The sequence below is a fragment of the Salmo salar genome, chromosome ssa15 (assembly GCF_905237065.1).
Source record: "Salmo salar chromosome ssa15, Ssal_v3.1, whole genome shotgun sequence".
Lineage (NCBI taxonomy): Eukaryota > Metazoa > Chordata > Actinopteri > Salmoniformes > Salmonidae > Salmo > Salmo salar.
Window position 1 is genome coordinate 73,816,813 of NC_059456.1, and position 18,228 is coordinate 73,835,040.

The 18,228-nt window shown below is 39.8% G+C and overlaps 1 protein-coding gene across 1 annotated transcript; it reads left to right on the forward strand.

The window, feature by feature from the left end:
- The first annotated feature begins 2,286 nt into the window (after positions 1-2,286).
- LOC106572151 (large neutral amino acids transporter small subunit 1) lies at positions 2,287-10,669 on the forward strand. Its single transcript, XM_014146044.2, has 12 exons — positions 2,287-2,698; positions 3,156-3,547; positions 3,736-3,907; positions 4,287-4,412; positions 6,318-6,423; positions 6,810-6,854; positions 7,341-7,464; positions 7,658-7,761; positions 7,918-8,014; positions 8,378-8,527; positions 9,371-9,545; positions 10,057-10,669. The coding sequence occupies exons 1-12, from the start codon at positions 2,620-2,622 to the stop codon at positions 10,164-10,166; spliced, it is 1,680 nt and encodes a 559-aa protein (XP_014001519.1). The 5' UTR covers positions 2,287-2,619; the 3' UTR covers positions 10,167-10,669.
- The last annotated feature ends 7,559 nt before the right edge of the window (positions 10,670-18,228 follow it).

The window sequence follows — 18,228 nt, forward strand, 5'->3', positions numbered from 1 at the left end:
CAACTATTGTCTTTCTTTCTCTGAGTCAACTACTCAACACATTTTATGCACTGCAGTGCTAACTAGCTGTAGCTATTGCTTTCAGTTCTAGATTCATTCTCTGATCCTTTGATTGGGTGGACAACATGTCAGTTCATGCTGCAAGAGCTCTGATAGATTGGAGGACGTCCTCCAGAAGTTGTCAAAATTACTGTGTAAGTCTATGGAAGGGGGTGAGAACCATGAGTCTCCTAGGTTTTATGTTGAAGACAATGTACTCAGAGGAGGACGGAAACTAGCTGTCCTCTGGCTACACCATGGTGCTACCCTACAGAGTGCTGTTGAGGCTACTGTAGACCTTCCTTGTAAAACACTGTGTTTTAATCAATTATTTGGTGACGTGAATATATTTAGTATAGTTTTATCTAAAAATTACAACTTTTTAAAAGTTTCACTATTTGTATTTTTACAAAATTCACTGAGGGCGATGGTCCTCCCCTTCCTGTGTGTGTGTGTGTAAGAGAGAGAGAGAGAGAGAGAGAGAGAGAGAGAGAGAGAGAGAGAGAGAGAGAGAGAGAGAGAGAGAGAGAGAGAGAGAGAGAGAGAGAGAGACACAGATTTATGAAAAAAATATCCTCTGTATAATGGAGTGGTCAGTCTCTCTTTTAATTAATTTTACTGACAGAGATAATGGGAGGAGAAAATAAAGTTGTTATGATCGTCAGATATGACTGTACAGACACTGGGGAACATGGATCAAGTTACCCCGTGCTTTATTATAATAACCCCCCAAGAGGAGGAGGATGGAAGACCAGATATAGGATGGGGAAAAGGAAAACCAGAGGTTGAAAAGAGGCAGTGAAAGACAATAAGTAGGTACTGTAGGAATGAGAGTAGATGTGGAGAAGGGAGGGAGGATGAGGGGCAGCATGTAATTCCATATGGATACAAGATCAAGGCACGGGAGCATTGCAATTGGGGTTTGAACAAACTCTAATTATAATCAATTAATCATAATTTTACTCAGAAAAATTAATTAATTGGAATCAAAACAAATGAGGTGATTGTTGTTTGAGTAACAATCATCACAAAGATGTTGAGAAATTTACTGAATAGGTTAGTTTAAAGACGACTGTTCTTTTTTCCTATAGGCGCTGTCTCTTTAAATTTACCCATGATCCTTTTAGAATTTTGCTCTGGATTTAGGAAGTAATTTTAGAATTACAACTCTTACAATATTATTTGTCAGTAAGTCTTTGCAATGATTGCTCAATGTTGGAAAAGGGGATCCTATGACCCTAAAAATCCTACTTCGATAGTTACACACCGTTAGTTAAACCTGTGTTACTACTTCAACCTTTATAAATATTTTAGTCGCCAGTTAACATACGGGCATTCAGAAGGCTTGTTGACTAGGCTACTAGCTGAGAACGAAGTTTCTCCATTCTCGCCTAGGGGAAAGTCCCCGGACACATGGCAGAAAGTGCCCTGCGTTGGGTCGCAGTTACTCGGCTTGTGCGTTACCATTTGTAGCTAAGATGTTCCATGGAACGGAGCTTGGTACTCACGAGTCTCCTTTGTCAGTGCGATAGATATGCAAGTAATACTAGCGCATGAACAGAACGGGGCTCATTCTCAGAATGCATTTTTATGAAAATGTACCATTGGTGAAAACATACTTATGCGAGCAGCTTGGATGTAGCAAAACAGAAATGACCAGCAAACAAGCACAAGCATAACCACATTATCTATGTGAATGCATATGTTAGAGTGCCATCTAGTGGACATAAGTAAAACACACACAGCTTGTATATACTCAGAATATGACAGCCAGGGTTTCAATGTCTTATTCAATCATCACACGTATCCATATATTATTAGGGCTTAAAATGTTTGGTTACCTCCATATTATTATCCATTGTAGTCATTGGTTAGGTCTAAAGCAGGTCAAAGAGTAAGAAGCAAGGATTGTACCCCAAGGGAAATACAGTAGCTCTCTGTATGTATTTGGACAGTGTTTTTTAAGCTTTATACTCCATCAAATAAATGTTGATCCACTCTATTTGACCCATTCTATTTTCCCCATTAATCGTTCAGCAAGGGAGAGAGAACAAAGACATTGGATTTCCCCATCATGGCCACTAGATGGAGTGCCGGAGCTTTTGCATCCTTTGTCCGTGTGTCACGCTCGCATCAAAGTACATGCCACACACATGCACGCACGCACACACACACGCCCCAAAATCTGACAATGACCTAGTTCCACCCTCTCTGAGCTGAGCTCTCTATCTCTCCCATCATTCATCATAAGTGGGCGTAGGCTAGGTAGCAGCATCACTATCACCACATCAAGCACCACACTAGGTCTGCTGCCTCCTCTCCTGCACTACAGTAGTACACTGGCGAGAGGGAGAGAAAGGGGATGAGAGATAGAGGGAGAGAGCGAGAGAGAGACAAAGTGTATGAGAGAGAGAGCGTGTGAGAGTAAAAGAAGGAGGTAGACATTGGAGGAGAGAGAAAGAGAGAGGTGTGAGAAAGATAGAGAGAGAGAGAGAGAGACAGCTGAGGGGAAGGTAGGGAGGAGGAAGAGAGCAAAAAGAAAGGAAGGAAAAGGAGAGAAGGGGGCTAAAGGAAGACAGGATGGCAGAGCCAGAGCTGAAATCACAGAGCAGCCTGGAGAGCTTGAAGAAGGCAGCCGAGGGCCAAGAGAAGATGGAGGGTAGGTACACCGCTACAGAATAGCACACACACACACACACACACACACACACACACACACACACACAGTAGCCTAGCCTAGACACCACATGGTGCAGGGTTGCATCAGTCGCTCATAGGCTGCTGCATGATCTGGTGCAGCAATATATATATATATATGTATGTATGTATTTGGTCATGCACAGCTATCAGGCTATTACTCAGTGAGGTGGTATGGGGGTCAGCTAGGGTTTTCTAATGTAATGTGATTTCTTGCAGGGATATGTTATGACCCCCCCCCCCCCATGCTGCTTGCATCCTCTTACTTTCCCTTTATGGCATATTTGCATGTAAAATCCATGTGCTACTCAACTCCTGAACTATCAGTGTGCCAACAATCCCTTCTCGTGAACTCTCCTCTGTACCCCCTTCTTCCCCACCCTCTCCCCCTTCCCCCCCACCCGTTCCTCCTCCTGCAGCTGAGGCGGTTCCGGACAACCCAGACAAGCCTCCTTCGCCGGACAAGCCTCCATCCAAGCCTCTGTCCCAATCCACCATTACCGACACCGGCACCGTGGCAGCCACCACCCCTACTGCCGATGCCTCCTCCCCAGCCAAGGCAGCGGGCGGCAAGATCGAGCTGAAGCGCAGCATCACGCTCTTCAACGGTGTGGGCATGATCATCGGCACCATCATCGGCTCGGGCATCTTCATCACGCCCACAGGGGTGGTAAAGGAGGCTGGCTCGGCCGGTCTGTCGCTGGTGGTGTGGGCCGTGTGCGGTGTGGTGTCCACCATGGGCGCCCTGTGCTACGCCGAGCTGGGCACCACCATCACCAAGTCGGGTGGAGACTACACCTACATCCTGGAGGTACATGTGTGTGGGGTTGGGGGGTTGTGTGTGTGTGTGTGTGTGTGTGTGTGTGTGTGTGTGTGTGTGTGTGTGTGTGTGTGTGTGTGATGTGTAATACTGCATCTGGAGCGGTTGAGATATGAGCAGAAGCCACATCTCTTTTGTTCACAAATGGATTAATAAAGTTGTACTGTATTGTATTGTAGGTGTACGGCGAGCTGGCCGCCTTTCTCAAGCTGTGGGTGGAGATGCTGATCATCAGGCCATCCTCCCAGTACGTGGTGTCGCTGGTGTTCGCCACCTACCTGCTCAAGCCCCTCTACCCAAACTGCAGTGTGCCCGACAGTGCCGCCAAGCTCATTGCTTGCCTCTGCCTCAGTGAGTATAACCAGCACTGCCACCAGAATCGGGTGGCCTGTACATTGCAGAGATAATACTTTTTTATATAGTGAACTATATACAAATACTAACACACATTGACCAATCAGGTCTTTCTCAGCCAGCTGCTTGAGTAGATATTTGTTACAGCTACATCTGTATTCACTACAGTACTATTGCTGCAATACACAGGCCTCCTTTTTGTCTAATTTTGGACTATCCCTCCCGTTAAGGGACCTTTTTCCCCCACTGATCTTCTCTCACTTCTATTTATTTTCTAAAATAACAAATGACATGAATGAAATAAAATAAATAAAAACATATGCAATTTAGCTTTATGAGGTGCAATGATGTTCTCCCTTGCGCTTCCCTCTCTCAGCATCATTGACCTTTGTGAACTGCATCAGCGTGCGGGCTGCCACCAAGGTCCAGGACTTGTTCACTGCGTCAAAGCTCCTGGCCCTGATCATAATCATCGTTTTTGGATTCATTCAGATCGGTACAGGTAAGGAAACACCCAGTTCACACATGTACTGGTGTATGTGTGGGTGCGTTTGACACGCGTTTGACACACACTCTCCTCCTGTCTATAGGTTAGTGCTTGTTAAAAGTCTTTTGCCACGGCTTAGCTAGTTATGTGTACTTTATTAATCTGAGTTTTCACCAACAATGTCTTTATAAAATACCAAAGTGAAGCTAAAAAGGATTTTGATATTTCTATTGTAATATGTTCATAGACCTATCTGCTATGAAGGTACGCTATCTGCACCCACCTCATGAATTCATAGCAAAATAGCGTTGTATGTAAAGACAACCCACCCATCCGAGAGATATAATATGCAGCCATCTTTTCCTTCGCACTACATCTGGTCCCGCTGCCACGCCGGCTAACATGCTGCTGCATGTAGGGTTGCCATGGAAACTAGGCGGTGAGCTTGTCGTGATGTGCTTTTCAGATTCTGAAGTCTAGAGAGGAGGACAGGGGGAAATACGAAAACACTGCCATCTGAAACTGAGAGGTGTCTGTTCTTTCAGGTTCCTCTCTCTAGCATCTTCTACCTCTTATGCAGATTATAAAGTTGAAGAGAAAGACAGAGGGAAAATATCATTCATGATTATTTTTTTAACTCAGAGTAGGAGAGATAGGACCAGAATTGGTCAAGTAGATGATCTTGTTAAAAATGAATACAAAACAAGTTTTACGAAATCTTGATGAGATTGCCATTTTGCTGTGTTGTAACACCCTTTTCATCTTATTTTAACTGTGCCTTTGATGTAGGATGACTACGAATATCCACAACTTATAAGAGTCTCATTGTTTGCCTCTACAGATGATGTTAATATATTCCAACATGGACAATAAGGACCAAATGCTTCATTGGTATGCGCCCTCCTGCTTGTTCAGGGACAAGAGAGAGAGCGAGAGAGAGAGAGAAAGAGAGAGAGAGAGAGAGAGAGAGAGAGAGAGAGAGAGAGAGAGAGAGAGGAAAACATATGTACAGTATGCAAAGCAGATTCTCTGAGTTGACATAACACATGGACCATGCAATGCTCCAAATCTATTCCAAGTAACGGAAGCCATGCCATTTACACCTGAAATGAAGCGGTAGACAAGACAGTGGAGTAGAAAACAACCTTTTTCTTTTTCACAAAATAAAGTCAATCCTGACAGCATCTTCCCTCTCTGATGTAGGCCTCTATAGTAGGCTTAACACTGGACTGGACATTGTGTGAATAATTGAGTGGATAGATGTTTCTTATCATCGAAAAGGTCTCCCTCCTCATATTGAAATGTCAACTGCCAGACAGTATGTTCTCAGTGCATCACTGGCAGACGGACTAACCCAGGGTTAGGTGTTTGGAGGGTGCAGCCTGTGTCAAAGAAAATATATTTTCTTTCATTTATTTCTCAAAATGTCATGTCTTTCATTCAAACGTAGTCACACATACAGTCTTAGGAAAAAAAGACACTATCTGGAACCTAAAAGGGTTCTTCAGCTGTCCCCATAGGAGAACCATTTGAAGAACCATTTTTGGTTCCATGTAAAACCCTTTTGGTTCCAGGAAGAACACTTTTAGGTTCCATGTAGAACCCTTTTCATAGAGGGTTCTACCTGGAACTCAAAAGGGACAGCCGAAGAACCCTTTTGGAACCCTTTTTTCTAAGAGAGTAGCAGGTGTGCAACGGCAAAATATATTGGGCCAAATCACTGCAACAATTGTGATTTTTCTTGTTGACATTCTTCGTGTGTGTGTAGACATGTGTGTGTGTGTATCTACCATATTCCACGCAGCAAACATTCATGCATGTGATATACTGACTGTACTGTTGATATTCTCAGTTCGTTGGAGTCAATCCCTTTTGCCAAGCAGTGATATCAATGCTGCTCTCTTGTCTGTGTCTAAACAGGTGATGTGCCATACCTGACACCAGAACTGGCGTTTGAAGGCAGCAAATGGGGAGTCGACAACATTGTGTTGGCTCTATACAGTGGACTCTTTGCTTTTGGTGGCTGGTAAGGCCTTTGCAACACAATTTAGGGCATGTTTACACCCAAGTCGTATTAGGTTACAACATAGTAAAATGTTTCAAAATGTTATGCAATGGAAAGCGTAAACAAGCACTTCTTATTGGACAATTTTAAATAGTGTGCTTCCGTTTTCTTCTGTTTTGTGTCCAGTGAATAAGACCCTGGTTTTGTCATCTGACTTTCATTAACCAATAAAGATTATCTGGTCATAGGATGCTTCTTATATACTATAGATGAATTTCCAGTTTTGCAGACTATAGAAGGTTGATGTTATGCTACTAATCTGATTTAATAATCTAATCTAATATTATACTTTTTATACAATGTTGTTATACTGTATAATGAATCATATTCTGTTTCCTCTCCTTTAGGAATTACCTGAATTACGTGACAGAGGAAATGATCAATCCAGAGAGGTGACTTCCCACTGGGCACAGACGTCAATTCTCAATGTCTATTCCACATTGGTTTAATGTAATTTAATTGAAATTACGTGGAAACAACGTTGATTCAACCAGTGTGCGCTCAGTGGGTTATGTGTTATGAAGGTTTTATTGAGGATTGTACAGAGTTACCACAACTACCCTGTAAATATGTCTATCACTATGTGTATGATTGTCCTCTAACAATTTGATTGTGCTTAATTGCCCTCGATTGACTGTGTTTTTCAATGTGATAATGACAGTTTGTGACATTTCAGATAGCAAGAAATTCACAGTACTAGTAATTTATCAAATATCACATTCATACAATATAACAATAGAATAATCACATTGAATACAGTCATGAAATTGCATGAAATGAAACACAAAAACAGTTGACTCAAATTGGATTGGCTGACATATTATGAGTGCTCCTCCAAGACATCATCTGTCATTGATGACCTTTGACCTTGATTCCAGAAACCTGCCACTGTCCATCATTATCTCCATGCCCATTGTGACTGTGGTGTACGTACTGACCAATCTGGCCTACTTCACCACTATCCCCCCGAGTGTGATGGTTGAGTCCGAGGCAGTAGCTGTGGTAAGGATGGCTTTATTAAAATATAATATTTTGGGAGCAGGAAAACAGTGCGCTGATATTCCCCTTTTCATTCATAATGTGCCTGTCATTTATTTTGCTAACAAAAATGCAACAGGGGACAGCATAATAATAGCAAAGATAAAGAGATTGAATGTGAATTGGAGTATTGAATGGTAGTGCTTTCCCATTGCAGATCTTTGGGGAGTACCATCTTGGTGTGATGTCCTGGCTCATCCCTGTCTTTGTGGGGCTGTCCTGCTTCGGAGCGGTCAATGGAAGCCTGTTCACCTCAGCACGGTCTGTATCTGTTCTACACACAGATAACTCTGCAAAGAGTGTGTGTAGATCTGTGTGTGGTTGTGTGTGTTTAATCCAGTCATTTGATACTTTAATTAAAGCCCGGAGATTGTATCAAAATGCTCAATTATGAGGGTTTGCCTGTCTGTCTCATAGGCTGTTTTATGCTGGCGCTCGAGAGGGTCAGCTCCCTGCTGCACTGGGATTGGTCCACACTGACCTCTTCACTCCAGTGCCCTCCCTCATTTTCACGGTGAGTACTGCCATTGGTCCCTAAATTGGTTTAAAATGTAAATTGGTTTCAAATTTTGAGATCCAATTTGAGAACCCACAATTGGGCAAGGCTAAAATCATAGTCATCAACTCAAGTCAATCTGGCATAGATTATTAGATGGTAAATACAGTACATCCCAAAATTGTACATAGCAACTGAATAGCAGTTATTCCCATCGCAATACATTTTTTATTGTCTTTTAAAAAAAGTGTCATGGTAATGTTTTACAGAAAAAAGGCTAATTTATAGTCAACGTACATATACAACGCAAGAATGCAATTACCTACCCCTAAATTTGACTACAGATTAGGTTTAATACATGAGCCAAATGTCTCCCTGCAGTGTTTCCTGTCCATGCTGTATGCCTTGTCCAAGGACATCTTCTCAGTCATCAACCTGTTCAGTTTCTTCACCTGGCTGTGTGTTGGCATGGCTATCGCCGGCTTGCTGTGGCTCCGCTGGACCAAGCCAGAGCTCAGGAGACCCATCAAGGTACCATTACTGTAATAAGACCTGTTTGAATATTCTTCAAATGCATCCTCCCTTTATCCCTTCCTTGATTAATCACTGATCTGGTAGGGCTGGATTGGTGTACACCATTTTACATTTAAATTTTTTGTTTTTGCGTCTTTTACTTTCGGGTTTTGTACACCAGCTTCTAACTGCTGAAAATACAATGTTTTTAGTTATGGAAAATATATTTCTTGGCAGTTTAGATGCTACAATTATTCTCTTGTACACCAGATGTCCTATGCATTGCTTTCAGCAGTTACTGTATGCCATGTCAGATCAGTGATTACTTTAAGGAAGTAAGGATGGATGCATTTTAAGATGATAAAACAGGGCCTACTTAAAGATGTACTATGTAGAAATTGCTCTGCCATTTCCTGTTTGGTAAAATTCTAATAATTTGCTTAATATTAATTTATGCGACAAGAGAATAATTGTAGCATCTAAACTGCTATGAAATATATTTTCCATAACTAAAAACATTGTATTTTCAGCAGTTTGAAGCTGGTGTACAAAACCCGAAAGTAAAAGACGCAAAAATAAAACTTAAGAATGGGAAGCATAGAAATAGCCCACATAGAACAGATCCACCGCTTCTTAAACTTGCTTTCAATGAGAATGACAGATCTATAACTCACATTTCTATGTGAATTTAGTTGGGTCACCTAAAACGCTACAATTAAAATGAGTGACCGGAGAAAGTCAAAAATAATGTTTTCCATGCAATCCGAGATAGCACGAGTGAAGTGATATGAAGCCGAGTTTCTTTTAGTTTCATCCTGTAACCGTTGGGTTTGTGTACATTAATCAAATTTTCCCTGGCAGATTTGGTTGGTGGTCCCTGTGGTGTTTGTGCTGGGCTGTGTCTTTATGATCGTGGTGTCCTTCTGGGCAGCTCCCTTTGAGTGCCTGATAGGCAGCGGGATTATCCTCACTGGTATCCCCGCCTATCTTCTGGGGTACAAGTGGAAGAAGCCCCACGTTGTAAAGAAAGTCCTAGGTGAGCTGGTCATGTGGTTTCTCTGATATCTGTTACTGGCTTAGTTCAAACGTGGGTAGCACAACTGATGTACAGTATGTGGAGGCAAACTCATAAATCACAAATGTGTCATTATATATCAATTGCTTGAGTGTGAACTAGGCCTATATGTAATGGGTTGTCAAGGCTGGAGATACATTTGTGACCGGTTATTTGATATTACCATTAGCAGCCATTTATATTTTTGCACTTCGCAAACTGTTTTGTGTCTAAGGTTAACATCCAGTTAAATCGGTTTCTCACCGATTTACTTATTTTTTACTCAGATAAAAACATTCCATCTTTTCCCCAAAATGAAATAAAACAAAAAGTAAAGAGGTTTAAAGGAAGAAAAAACATATAAAATACATCGTTACACATGTGCTTCTAAAAATGGTGCAAACTTTCCATTGGTGCAAATGAAATGTGTCCTTCGGAGTGTTAAAGACAACTAAAAAAGAAATAATGCGAAATGGCTGTTTTCTTTCCTCAGAGATCTTTACTCTGTTCTGCCAGAAGATTTTTATGTCTGTTCCAGAAGAGCGGGAAGAGAAGGAATCAGCCGAAGTAGCTGAAGAAGTCGAAACAACAAAGGACGACTGAGTCAATCTTTTAGTTGGAACATTACATGTTTACACTCATTATTGCTTTTGTGACAGAGTTCAATGACTCTTGGTAAAGTAGGGTTTATACATATAGGGTTTATATGTATGCTTCGGTGTACATATTTTGTATTTTACATGCATTTTCATACTGTATCATCCCTTTGTACTCTCTCCAGCAATTCAATTACAGTTATTACACTTTCCAGTCGTATAGAGTACTTCAAACATCCTCACATTTTACCTTACCTAACCTTTTGTATTTTATTTTTACCTATTTTGTTCTTCAGTATTCAATAGACCCGAATTAAGATAACAAAAAGAGGAGTCAGGAAACAGACAAAATAGTCATATTTTCATCAAGTTTTGGTATGGTCCCGAGACAATCATCCAAATCTAGATAACTACACTACCGGTCAAACGGTTTAGAACACCTACTCATTCAAGGGTTTTTCTTTGTTTTTACTATTTTCTACATTGTAGAATAATAGTAAAGACATCAAAACTATGAAATAACACATATGGAATCCCATAGTAACCAAAAAAGTGTTAAACAAATCAAAATATATTTTATATTTGAAATTCTTCAAATAGCCACCCTTTGCAATGATGACAGCTTTGCACACGCTTGGCATTTTCTCAACCAGCTTCTCCTGGAATGCTTATCCAACAGTCTTGAAGGAGTTCCCACATATGCTGAGCACTTGTTGGCTGCTTTTCCTTCACTCTGCGGTCCGACTCATCCCAAACCATCTCAATTTGGTTGAAGTCGGGGGATTGTGGAGTTCAGGTCATCTGATGCAGCACTCCATCACTCTCCTTCTTGGTAAAATAGCCCTTAAACAGCCTGGAGGTGTGTTCGGTCATTGTCCTGTTGAAAAATAAATGATAGTCCCACTAAGCCCAAACCAGATGGGATGGCGTATTGTTGCAGAATGCTGTGGTTGCCATGCTGGTTAAGTGTGAATTCTAAACAAATCACAGACAGTGTCACCAGCAAAGCACCCCCACACCATAACACCTCCTCCTCCATGCTTTATGGTGGGAAATACACATGAAGAGATCATCAGTTCACCCACACCGCGTCTCAGAAAGACACCGCGGTTGGAACCAAAAATCTCCCATTTGGACTCCAGACCAAAGGGCAAATTTCCACCGGTTTAATGTCCATTGCTCGTGTTTCTTGGCCCAAGCAACTATCTTATTATTATTGGTGTCCTTTAGTTGTGGTTTCTTTGCAGCAATTTTACCATGAAGGCCTGATTCACACAGTCTCCTCTGAACAGTTGATGTTGAGATGTGTCTGTTACTTGAACTCTGTGAAGCATTTATTTGGCCTGCAATTTCTGAGGTTGGTAACTTATCCTCTGCAGCAGAGATAACTCTGGGTCTTCCATTCCTGTGGCGGTCCTCATGAGAGCCAGTTTCATTATAGCGCTTGATGGCTTTTGCGACTGCACTTGAAGAAACTTTCAAAGTTCTTGAAATTTTCCGGATTGACTGACCTTCATGTCTTAAAGTAATGATGGACTGTCGTTTCTCTTTGCTTATTTGAGCTGTTATTGCCATAATATGGAAATAGGGCTATCTTCTGTATACCTCCCCTATCTTGTCACAACACAACTGATAGCTCAAATGCATTAAGAAGGAAAGAAATTATTCTAAGAAGGCACACCTGTTAATTCAAATGCATTCCATGTGACTACCTCTGACTACCTGGTTGAGAGAATGCCAAGAGTGTGCAAAGCTGTCATCAAGGCAATGCGTGGCTATTTGAAGAATCTTAAAAATAAAATTAATTTTGATTTGTTTAACACTTTTTTGGTTACTACATGATTCCATATGTGTTATTTCATAGTTGTGATGTCTTGACTATTATTCTACAATGTAGAAAATAGTAAAAAATTAAGAATAACCCTTGAATGAGTATGTGTTCTAAAACTTTTGACCGGTAGTGCATATATTTAACTTTTGATTTATATTATTTATTAACCTCACTTTAACTGAAGGGATGTATTGAACTCAGTGTATTTGAATGAACTATCTAGTGCTCACTTAATGTGATTGAACAATGGCCATCCATCTATGAGAAACACATCAATTGATTCAGGTAACTCATACAACACATTCTGTCCTTTGATTTTGGAGTGTAATGTCCTTTATGTAATGTTAACATTATTTATTTGTGCACTGTATTGCTACAACCAGTTTTAAATTCGATGTTTGGAACACATAGTAATGTCCCATACTCAAATTCACTTTGAAACATTTTCAAATTGATTCGACAGAGCACTATTTGAAGCACATTTGTGGATTTCTACCGTGTTGTATTCTGATGTGTTGCCTTAAGATTATTGTTACACAGGTCAGTTGCTTGTATTGATACTCAATGCCCTGTTACCTCTCAGTTCCTATGTCAAACCATGCCTTCATGATATCGTTGTAAAAATTGTTTTATGTTGTTCGATACAAGCAGTCGTGAATACGGCATCAACCCAGTCAACTAATTTCCTGTGTCTGAACTTTCTACCATATATTTTGAACCATTGTATTCGGTGAAGACATTTGTATCAATGTTTTGTATTGTTTGTACTCATCAGATACCATGCCAGATGTCTGATGTCGACATTCAGCCAACATGACTATTTCATGCTACTGATGTATATCTTTGTCATGTCAGACCAGAATTAATGTTGTGAGCATCGTAAGTGGATATTGGAGGGTCTTTTCTCTTTTGAAGGAGCGATTACTGTAAGTGCAGATCTAAGACCAGCAGTCCCTACCCCAGTCCAAACCTTGTCTCACCCCAAGCCAGACCAGTTCAAGCCAAAAGACAAACCAAAAGAAATACCTAAATTAAATTCTGGAGGGCCTTCAGCACAAAATATTAGCACAAACATGTACATGTTACTGAATTATGGACATGATGAAGTATAGAATGTTAACTGCTCCTATTATTATAAAATATAATTTCCCCCCATTTGATTATTGAGTGGCTTGGAAAGTAGGCGCAATAGGTCAAGAGCACAATAAGTCACTGGAGTTACAGAAAGTACAAACTGTGAAGAAGCTCGACAGGCACAGAGGGAATAGAGTTTACAGGAAAATAATTTACGAATCGGATACAGGAAGAGTTTACAGATAGAGTAAATAAGGAAGTATAAGGAATAGGGAAGTTTAAATAGATTACTGATATATCTGTGTCTTGTAAGAGTATATTCATGATTGGCAGCAGATGGAGAAACTTTTGGGGCACCTTCCAAACTTTTGTGGCCCAAAATGTATCGCACAACACAGTTCAGGTGTGTACAAAGTCTTGCGTATTATGTATTATAAAGTCTTTAATTGTATTTAATGTTATGGTAAAATACTTATTTGTTATTTGAATTGGAAGAAACAATTGTATCGCTGTCAGCTATTGTAACTTAAATGTCAGTGACCATAGCGGGTACATCTACCATTAAACTATTTTTGTTCAAATGGTCTGTGTCTTTGAGGTGAAATTAAGAAACACATTTTTGTTCACACATTTCATATTTTATTCACTGGCATAGCACGCACCCCGCAGGGGAACCCAGAAGCCCCATGAAAAAATGTGTGTAGAATAGCAAGAAATTAGCTCAGCGACTCTTGAACATCCGGACAATCCTTGTCAAGCAGTAAAACTTCATTTTTATACATATATTTTTTTATTTTGTTGCATTATTTGAGCATAACATTTACGTTTAGGGGGATTTTATAAGGAAAATATTACTTTTGGGAATTTTCCATATACTTTCAATATTATTAAGTTCCATGTCGGCTCTATGCCTGGAAATGCCCTAGTCTGGAGCATAGCATCCACATTTTAAACGTTCCAAAAAAGCGTTTAAAATTCTAAAAACAGGCAATAATGGATATAAACTGAAAAATTATCTTATAGTTTCTGTGACTTTGAAGAATATTTCTCTTAAAACTGTGATTTCTAAAAGAAGTGTCTGGAGATTTGGTCAACTCAGTTGATTAATCAAGAAAGAGCAGGGTCAGCTATACCATAAGGACGCCTTATTCATGTCCTCATTACATGTACTGTAGTTCAACAAGATCACAAATGGTCTGTAAAGTTTTCTACTTTTGATAGATTTAAACAAACAATATTGGAATCACCATGGTCACAACCATAAACTGTCAATTCCTTCTGCTTGATAGATTATGATAGAATATGAATTTTGGTTCAAATAGGTTTTAGAGTCATAAAGCAACTGAGGAAAAAAATGAATTGCTACTGTGCATACCACTTGAATGAAGAAGAAAAATTATAATTTGTCAACTCCGTGAAACATTAACTCCGTTAGATTTTTGTCTAACGTCAACTCCATCTGAGTGCCAAAATATCTGAGAGAATGGTTATGTTTCTATTGGGGATTTTTAAGTGAATAATTCTATATATTTTACAAATGTTTTGTATTGAACTTAGATTTTTAGAGGCAAAAATATGTCTGTGTTGAGTATCTGTTATCAACTCCGTCACTGATGGCTAACCCCCTTAAGATACATTTTTTGTCAATATTCTGAAACAACATTTTAATCACTGATCTGCGACATACAGTATGCTTAAACAATTGAAGTTTGTGCTGTGCTAGAGCTAAAGGATAATGTTTGCGTTAGGTTCTAAATCTAGAAAACATGCCAAAAGACTAAAGACATGTGCCCTGGAACATTTAATAGTGCTATAAAACAAGACAAAACAAAACAAAATAAGTTTTGAGATTTGTATTACATATAGTCCCGTGTGGCTCAGTTGGTAGAGCATGGTGTTTGCAACACCAGGGTTGTGGGTTCGATTCCCACGAGGGACCAGTACGGAGAAATGTATGAAATGTATGCATTGTACAGTATTTGAATAATCTAATGTTAGAATTAAACAATCTTTTAAACACTTGTTGGATGATAATTGTAAAAATGAAATGCCTTTTATGGTGTCTGACGGAGTTGACATAAATCCAGTTAGTTTTCATTTTATTTTTTTATAAAAAAATGTAATTTGGAGCTTGTTCCTTTACATGGCGTGATAGCTGAAACTTTGGTTTTTCAAAATATATATTGAAAATGTTGCTAATATTAAGACAAATATTTGTGGGAAAAAAGTTGAGATTGTCCCATCTTTCAAGAATCCCTGACCTCTAAAATAACATTTTCTCTCAGCCTCATGGCAAAATGTGCTTTGCTCGAACCTTGAGGGGGGCCAGCAAAACTGCGCTACGCCACTGATTTTATTGTATTTTCATTCTAATTTTCAAGCTCATTTGGGGAGTGATGCTGGAAATAAGCACAAGCTAAAGCATGATGGTGCAATGCATCAGACTCTTGATAATACAATGTGTCAACATCTTCATTGCATCTGTTTACTTCAAATAAATAAGGATTTGTATTATTATGCACAACTTCCATGGGAAACAAAGTCAGCTACTGCAGAACTCAGTAGCCACTGGATGCATACAGACAACAACCCATTATCTGAGCATAAGGGAACCCACCAAATCATGAAAAAGCATGGCACAACTAGGTAACAACAAGATAACATCTCCAAAGAAGAATATTGCCTGTATGAGGGTCTCAGAATACAACCATGATACCTAGTACTACATGCAATATGCTCTGTTTTGTCATTGTCTCTGTGATGATTTATTTCCAAAGCTAGTATCAAAGGCATGGTGCAATGAGCTCTGTGTTCATTGATTCCCAAACGGTGATAAGATTGAGGCCTGTTCTGGGTGAGGAGTTCATATCCGCCAGGGAAGGAAATTAGGATGCTGCCTCTGTGATTAGGAGCCAGTCGCGGATCTACTGAAATGTTATTTGTCACATGCTTTGTAAACAACAAGTGTAGACTAACAGTGAAATGCTTACTTACGGGCCCTTCCCTATAATGCAGAGAGAAACATATAATAATAATAATAATAATAATAATAATAATAATAACATGAGGAATAAATACACAATGAGTAACTTGGTACTGGTACCCCGTGTATATAGCCAAGTCGATGTGCAGGGGTACGAGGTAATTGAGGTAGATACAGTATGTACAAATACAGTAGGTAGGGGTAAAGTGAGTAGGCAACAGGATAGATAATACACAATAGCAGCAGCATATGTGATGAGTCAAAAGAGTTAGTGAAAAGAGAGTCAATATAGATAGTCCGGGTAGCTATTTGGTTAACTATTTAGTAAGACTTTCTATGGGTTAAAGCTGGAATCCGCATAAGGTGAAACAGTGCCACCTTTGGCTCCCAGCACCTCTGTTATTGTTTTTGCTTTGTTAATGAAACAGGAGAGAAATGTCCAGCACTGTGGTAAAAGAGAGCATTCAGAAAGTATTCAGACCCCTTGACTTTTTCCACATTATGTTACTTTACAGACTTATTCTAAAATGAATTACATTGTTTTCCTCATCAATCTACACACAATACCCCATAATGACAAAGCAAGAACTGGATTTTAGAAATGTTAGCAAATTTATAAAAAATAAAAAACAGAAAAACCTTATTTACATAAGTATTCAGACCCTTTGCTATGAGACTCGAAATTGAGCTCAGGTGCATCCTGTTTCCATTGATCATCCTTGAGATGTTTCTACAACTTGAATGGAGTCCACCTGTGGTAAATTCAATTGAGTGGACATAATTTGGAAAGGCACACACCTGTCTATATAAGGTCCCACAGTTGACAGTGCATGTCAGAGTCAAAATCAATCCATGAGGTCGAAGGAAGTGTCCTTAGAGCTCCGAGACAGGATTGTGTAGAGGCACAGATCTGGGGAAGGGTACCAAAACATTTCTGCAGCATTGAAGGTCCCCAAGAACATTGTGGCCTCCATCATTCTTAAATTGAAGAAGTCTGGAACCACCAAGACTCTTCCTAGAGCTGGCCGCCCGGTCAAACTGAGCAATCGGGGGAGAAGGGCCTTGGCCAGGGAGGTGGCCAAAAACCCAATGGTCACTCTGACATAGCTCCAGAGTTCCTCTGTGGAGATGGGAGATTCTTCCAGAAGGACAACCATCTCTGCACCACTCCACCAATCAGGCCTTTATGTTATAGTGGTCAGACGGAAGCCACTCCTCCGTAAAAGGCATATGACAGACCACTTGGAGTTTGCCAAAATGCACCTAAAGACTTTTAGACCACAAGAAACAAGATTCTCTGGTTTGATGAAACCAAGATTACTCATTTCTGTTAAGGTTAGGCTATTAGTTTCATTATTGCAATAATTCATTGATATTAAATAAAGATGATTGTTTGAAGAAATGACAAAGTCTCTCTCACTTGATTAGAATATTCCACGACAGTGGCCCAGCCAGAGCCCAGACTTTTCTGGAGAGACCTGAAAATAGCTGTGCAGCGACGCTCCCCATCTAACCTGACAGAGCTTGAGAGGATCTGCAGAGAAGAATGGGAAGAACTCCCGAAATACGAGTGTGCCAAGCTTGTAGCATCATACCCAAGAAGTCTTTAGGCTGTAATCACTGCCAAAGGTGCTTCAACAAAGTACAGAGTAAAGGGTCTGGATACGTATGTAAATGTAATATTTCAGGTTTTTTTTGTTAGTTTTTTGCAAAAATGGCTATAAACCTGTTTTTAACTTTGTCATTATGGGGTATTTTGTGTAGATTGATGAGGGGAGAAAAAGATTTCATCAATTTTAGAATAAGGCTGTAATGTAAGAACACGTGCAAAAAGTCAAGGGGTCTGAATATTTTCAGAGTGCACTGTATTCTGCTGTTCTATCGCGCATGCAATAACATACAAGGGGAAAAAAAATCAGTGTTGGTGTTTTGAAGTAACTTATTTATTCTTGTAATATCCCAAACGAGTATGACAGTTTCACCAAGTACAGATTCCAGCATTAAAGAGGGGCTGAACTAAAATAACAAATTCTCTAGTTGAAAACAGGCTATGTGGCATCAACAGTAGTCTTAAACATGAATTGTAGTCCCAAAATGGGCGTAAAAAATATAAGTAGAACTTTAGTTATAATGTCAGTATTTTTCAAAACAGAGTTTTGTGAGATTTATGGAACAGGGGAC

Coding starts and splice junctions, on each gene's coding strand:
- LOC106572151 (XM_014146044.2), top strand. CDS start 2,620: ATGGCAGAGCCAGAGCTGAAATCACAGAGCAGCCTGGAGAGCTTGAAG. Junction 7,465..7,657: donor AGTCCGAGGCAGTAGCTGTG/GTAAGGATGGCT, acceptor TTCCCATTGCAG/ATCTTTGGGGAGTACCATCT. Junction 8,015..8,377: donor TGCCCTCCCTCATTTTCACG/GTGAGTACTGCC, acceptor GTCTCCCTGCAG/TGTTTCCTGTCCATGCTGTA.